Here is a 6867-nt window from a genome sequence, read left to right as displayed (position 1 = left end):
ATTACGTAAATCCTTTAATTGCAGATATGCTTCGATCTCATTCATCGATGTAATTCGAGCTATACCGTCAGTTTTAGGAGAGCTCAACTATTAATAAAGGGTCTCCCCTTTATTTGTAGGTTGTCCATTGTATTCCATTCTTTAGTTGTAAATACTAAATTAAGAGCATTTACTCAAACAACTAGCATGCATTTTTTGTGTGTGTTTATTCTGTTCTTTTGAGCATTCTTTTGGCTTGAGTTGTTTTCGCTATATAAATTGGTACCTTGGAGGAATTCTACAAGAATTATCACTTTGCGAGAGTTAGGTTGACTTAGGCGGATTTGGAGCGAAGGAATCGCCTGAGGCCGCATAGATTGCGAGACTGAAAGTCTAGCCCCGTGACACTTTCACATTGCTTCTCTGACAATTTGGACTTGGGTTTACTCTTTCAAGATTGTTTGCACTTCAACTCCCTTTTTCAATCTTTTCTATTTTGTTAGACTTGTAGAAACACTAATAGAACGGTTCAATTTTTGGCAAGCGAGTCCTTTTATTTCTTGTGTTCTATCATTTGATTGTTCCATTATCTTGAGAGGGAGGAGTTAAGATCGATTATACTTGAGTAAGCATGTTGGCTTGAGTCTTCAAGTACTCTCTTTTCTTTTATTTTTTTAGGTTTAGTAGAATTTTATGATTATTTAAAAAAATAATTCCAAAATTTAATAAAAAATGACAAAATAGAGCTGGCAAGCATAATTCTTGAACATTTTTTTTTTGAACAAATTCTTGAACAATTAAGCAAGCATTTCTTGTGTGTAAAAGCATTTACATACATTGATCAATCAAATTGACTTTATAACACCAAAAAATGAAAATGAAACAATGGTCTCCCTTTTCCCCCTTCTAACTTAGTATTAACAACCAATTTGATTATCACCCCTTAACCACGTATAAAATGGTTAAACCATATATATAGTACTCAGTACTAAATGATAATCTCCTTGTTAATAAGAATTAGGATTTATAAGAAGAAGCAATATTTGCCACCCCAGGCACATGAACAGGAAACTCATCAATCTCATCAATCCAAGGGCTTTTCTCCTTAGCTGGATTGATGGTCTTCAATGCCTTCCAAACTGCACTATTGCACTTAAATCCTGACCCGAAAGCAATCTGCCATGTCCTATCACCTCTTCTGATTCTTCCTTTGGCTTCAGAGTAAGCTAATTCATACCACAAAGAACTGCTTGAAGTGTTCCCAAATCTATAAAGCGTCATTCTCGATGGCTCCATGTGCCAATCTGTAAGGTCAAGGTTTTTTTCAAGCTCATCTAGCACGGCTCTCCCACCTGCATGAATGCAAAAATGTTCGAATGCCAACTTGAAATCTGGGATGTAGGGTTTGATCTTCATCTTCAACACTTTCCTTGCCACTAACGTGACGAAAAACAAGAGTTGCTCCGACATGGGAAGAACTAGTGGCCCCAGAGTGGTGATGTTGGTTTTAAGGGCTTCTCCGGCGACAGCCATGAGGTCTTTCGAGAGGGAAATGCCGATTCTTTTGGTGTCATCCTCACGTTGGAAGACGCAGTTGTAGCATTTGTCATCGGCACCTTTGTGCGTGCGTACGGTGTGAATCAGTTGGTATTTGGAGCGGTGGCGATCAGATGAGTGGTTGGAGAGAAGGATTGCGACACCGCCCATGCGAAAGAGGCAATTTGAGAGGAGCATAGATCGGTCGTTGCCAAAGTACCAGTTGAGAGTAATGTTCTCCATGCTTACCACTAAGGCATAAGAGTTGGGGTGCACCTATATTTCCAACGAAATATTCAATTGTCATATCGTGATTTCAGCTCTTTTTTTATTTTTATTTTTCATGTTTTATCACATTCAACAGAATAAGTATCTATGTTATGATAAAAGTACATCCATAATGATAATTTACACTAATATGAACTGAATGATAATATTGGGAACTAGCAAAAGATTATCCTACCAAATAAGTTCCAATTAAATGGAGGCAGACCATGTGTAAGATACAGCTGGAATTTAGTGGCAGCACCTATTGATTTTTAATTGATTGAAGCAACTGTCATTTCCTTTAAGAGGCTTACTTCTCCTAATAAAATCAACTGCTGCCGTCCTTTATTAATGTGCCTCACCTAATTATTCAATTGCCACCTTTAATGTACTGTTTGTAGTTTACCTTTAGTTTGAGTTATATTCGATTATTTTAAAAATTTTAAGAAACGGATCAATAATTAATATTTTTTATATTATTGACTGAATGACATAAAAATAATAAATAATTTATTTGACTTTTGATCTCTGGGTAATTTCTATCTCTATGCCTTGGAAAAAAATTACAACTCACCATCAATTTAATAAAATTGTCTATTAAATCCTGCAAGGTTTCTTCTAAATTACCTAAGGCTTCAAAAAGTTTTAATGATAAGGGCTCATTCATAATAAAAAATACTTGGATATTATAGTTACCTAAGGATTGAAATCAAAAGCATGTGGCAGTGTTAATGTCTCTTGGTTCCATAGATAATGAATTTAATGATCCTTCAAAGGTATATGATATTCAAGTATTATAAAATTATCGAAAAATTTTGCTTTATTATCCTAGATCTTATAGGAATTCAATACTAATATGTATCTAAAAATTTTAAGGGAAAAAAAAACACTAGGTACTAAATAGTATGTGATTTAAGTGGGATACGCTAGGTTTTTAAAAAAAATACGTATTAGAGGAATAAAAATATGTAATTTAAAAGTTTTATTTCGATTTGCATCGAAGTTATTATAAATAAAAAATAATATAAATATAAATATATTGATATGAGTTTTTTTTTTTAAGAGTTGAGAAGGAATTATAGAATGATTCTAGAGGAGTTAATAATTCTAAGCGTATAAAAGAAAAACAGCTTCAAAAAGAAGTTAAAAACGATAAAGAACAAGAATATATATTACCCGCAGCAGCTGTTTAGCAAGGTCTATAGAAATAAGCCCAGCACTGCACCCCATTCCACCAAGATTATAACTCAAAATGTTTCCCCTAAGCTTGTATCTGTTGACAACCATGGCAGAAAGAGATGGTGTAGGATTGAACAAGCTACAATTCACCACAAGGATCCCTATATCCTTTGCCTTAACACCAGTTTTGTCCAAGAGTTCATCAATAGCTCCAAACATCACTGTCTCGGCCTCCTTCCTGGCTTCTGCCATGCAAGGGTTGGCTGGGACACGCATCACTGCCTCAGGCAAGTATGTCTTTTGTCCCAACCCAGACCTCTCCAGGATTTTCTTCTGAAAGGCTAAGTTCTCTCCGGTGAAGCTACCAGTGAGACCAGATCTCTCCATGAAGATTTCCCTGGTGCAAATACGATCAGCTTCAGGCTTGTAACAAGCGAAATTCACTAAGTAAACTTTCCTTGGCCGGCTCATGAAGTAAAGTGTGGCCAAGAAAACTAAAAGACCGGAACATAGGGTTACTGAAACGAGATTGAACTTGAGTTGGTCCCATAGTCGAACAAAATCTTGGATAGTAAGTGTGGAAAGATGAACTGAAGCAATGCCTAGGAGAGGCACCAACATCAAATACATAGCGTTAGAGATAACGTAATAGTAGCCAAGCTTCACATATTTTAGCCTTACTGAAAGAAGAAAGTTTGGGAGATTGTTGTTTGATCTTCTTTCTTCTGATGATGAAGCTGTTTGAACCTTTACGGGCTTAACATTCCTTCTTTGCTTACTCTCTTCTGCCATTTTCTTATCTTTTTTTTAGCTACAAATCCAACTCAATTTGAAGCTTAAAGAAAAACCCAAATCGAAAACGGTGTTGAAAATCAAGGAAACAAAACTTTGGTATAAAGAGGTGAACAAAAGTGGTAGTTTATTTTTCGATGTTGAATTTGCTAAGAAAATGAAGGAAAAAAAAGAAGTACGAAAAGTGCTGATGAGTTAAATTGTGGGAAGAAATTGGAGCTATTTAAAGGGGAAGAGTGAGAGATGGGAGGATGCAACTACCCCCAACGAACCTTAATTGTTAACCTGACCTGACGTATTTGCCAACCGGGTAATTTCCCCCTTTTTTTTTCCTCCCATTAAAGTTTGGGTTTGTATTTAATATATGGGCAGAAAATAGTTTTTTAAAATAATATATCATGTCTCTTTTTTTCTTAAATATTTATTTTTAATATTTTATTATATTTTTATAGGATATTTATCCATTCTTTAACTTTAATTAATTATAGAGTTAATGTATCAAATATTTTTTTTATATTGATATTACCTATTAAAAATATAATTACCTCTATTCATCATTAAATTTTTAATGATATATTATTATGTATGTTTCATTGATAGCGTTGGAATTTATATCAAATACGTGCCTTGTATATTAATATACTAATATAGTTTTATTACGTTTGGTTTGAATACATGGGAGAAAAAGAGGGTTGACATGTCCAACGAATTAGAATATAGTATTTTGCACGATAGCATTTGTTGGTGAACAAATTAGTTCACCCAATTCAAAAGGCATATGGTAGTAGAAGACATTCCATGAACCCGTAAGTGGGTTTATCAACTGTTTAATCGGGAAGTTAATATTTTTATTTTAATTATTGTATTTTATAAATTTTGAAAAGTTAATGATGACATAAAAATTATAATTTTGATAATTTATATATGAGAAATTCTCAAAATGTTTAAAACAAATTCTTTTTGAAAAAAATTAGGAAAAATCAACTGTTGAAGTTTATGTATTTACTAACAATTAAATTAACTTCTTAATTTTGGTAAAACAAGAAGACAAAATTTAAATAAATTAAAATAGAAAAATTAAATTCGTAACTTTTATAAATTGAGAAGATGAAATTCTAAACCGAAATTCATTCATATTTCATTTTTATAAAATTTTGATAAAGTTTGAATCGTAATATTTGTAATATGCTTAAATTGTATTATCCTTTACACTAAACAGGTTTTAAAATGATAATAAGTTAAATTTCTAAGTATTTAGATTTTTATTTTAAAAAATTAAATTAAAAACCAAATTAATCAAACAATCACTATATAATTGGATAATAAATATAAAATGAGATCAAATTTATAGAAATGATAAGATTTTCTTTTTTAAATAAGGAAGGCTACAACCTTAAGGTACAAAATCATTGCAAATTATCTCTACCTACTGTAAATCCTTGCCTACCATTCATACGAAATACCCACAGGAGGTCTATTGAGTTGACTCTATTTCCAGTTTCAACATAAAATTAGCAACAGAGTTAGCCTCTCTAAACAACTTTGTAATTTGTCCTCACAATTTCTTGAGCACAAGGACTCAATTCTTCTTGCTAAAGTTGGGATTCCTATCATTATTTACCTCATTGATCAATTTGACAATTTCTTGAGCACAAGGACTCAATTCTTCTTGCTAAAGTTGGGATTCCTACATCATTATTTACCTCATTGATCAATTTGATGAATTCAAGGTTGCCGTGTTTAACAATCTAGCAACATTGAATTTGTAAAATGAAGGTTCATACAATTCTAGTCTCTCAAAGCACCAGAAAGGAAACTATCCCATTCATTTCTCAGAACCAGGTTTCTCTATGTAACATTGGTAACAATGCAATCACGAATAATATGCATTAACGTTTCTTGACAGCCTCCATCCGTCATGCGTCTTCTACACCTCTTCTATTGGTTAACAGTCGTTCCTTGAGTACCAACCCTAGAATACAACAATCATCCCAAAATCAAGTATTAATGCCTCGTTTGAGTACTAATGTAATAATATGAGAAAAAAATTATTTATTACATATGTATTATAATAGTTAGATATAAAATAAAAAATACTTAATACAAATTTAAATTTGAAATTAGAAAGATGAGTAATGACTCTTGTAAAAAATAAGACCTCTTCAAAATAAGCAAAAAAAGAGTTCTTCTATTTTTCCAAAACTTGTCATGTGCGTGGCTAAAAATTATCATTTAAAAATAGTTTATAAAACATGGTGAATAAATGATACTCCTACAAACGTAGCATAAGCCCATTACCGATCAACCAATACAATCCCTCATTCAGATCTGCACAAACTTTTGATAAGGACCTCTAAATGTAAAAGCAATTTAGGCTGTCATTAGTTAATGGACATCCCACACTAATTTCTCTTTTACTCCACCGTACACATGTAATACCCCTCACCAAACCCGATCGTCAGGTCCGAGCTGCAAGAAGCCACAACTATCACCGGAGCAACTACATGAAATTTTGCAACATTCAATCATTCCTACTCATAACTAACTATCATTCACATCCAAATTATGTTACTGTAACGCCCCAAAAATTTAAGTCTTTAATTACTTTGCATGATATGACATAAATTGCTTGTTTTTTTTTAATGGCTAAGTGATTTGGGTGTGTATGGGAGTGTTTGAGAAGCCTAGGTTCAAGTTTTGGCTTCTACAGAATTTTTAGTTTTGCTCTTAAATGAATCTGGACACTGGCATATAGGCCTTATAAATAATAGTACTTGTTTTATGACACAAAAATAGCTTGTGGTCTAGTGGCAAGGTGGCATGTTGTGTAACTGTGAGGTCTGAGGTTCAAGTCATGGGTTGCGCAATGGAGTAGTTATTTTGTTGCTTAAGCTATGTAGGTAGTGGAGTTGGACTGAAACACAGCTAAGGGGTGTTTGATTAGAATTTGAATGGAGTTGTTGGGGGAGTTGAGGCGATGGAGTAATTCAATGAGGGAGAAGGGGAGAGATTTTAATAGAAAATCAAGGGAAGTGAAAGGAGAGGAGAAGTGTGCCGAATGTGGACTTTGATACTCAGGAAATTCGGCCAAAGAGGATACTTCTCATTTCCGTT

General features: G+C 33.3%; 1 protein-coding gene across 1 annotated transcript; it reads right to left on the bottom strand.

Moving 5' to 3' along the window:
• Positions 1-768: 768 nt before the first annotated feature.
• Positions 769-3933, bottom strand: LOC107915006 (3-ketoacyl-CoA synthase 11-like). Its single transcript, NM_001327121.1, is given in 2 exon segments — positions 769-1791; positions 2959-3933. Coding segments are annotated over 2 exon segments (1590 nt in total). The 5' UTR covers positions 3754-3933; the 3' UTR covers positions 769-996.
• Positions 3934-6867: the final 2934 nt, after the last annotated feature.

The sequence above is a fragment of the Gossypium hirsutum genome, chromosome D10 (genome assembly GCF_007990345.1).
Source record: "Gossypium hirsutum isolate 1008001.06 chromosome D10, Gossypium_hirsutum_v2.1, whole genome shotgun sequence".
NCBI classification, from domain to species: Eukaryota; Viridiplantae; Streptophyta; class Magnoliopsida; order Malvales; family Malvaceae; genus Gossypium; species Gossypium hirsutum.
Note: the sequence above shows the minus strand (reverse complement) of the source record. Positions and strands in the feature narration are given on the sequence as shown.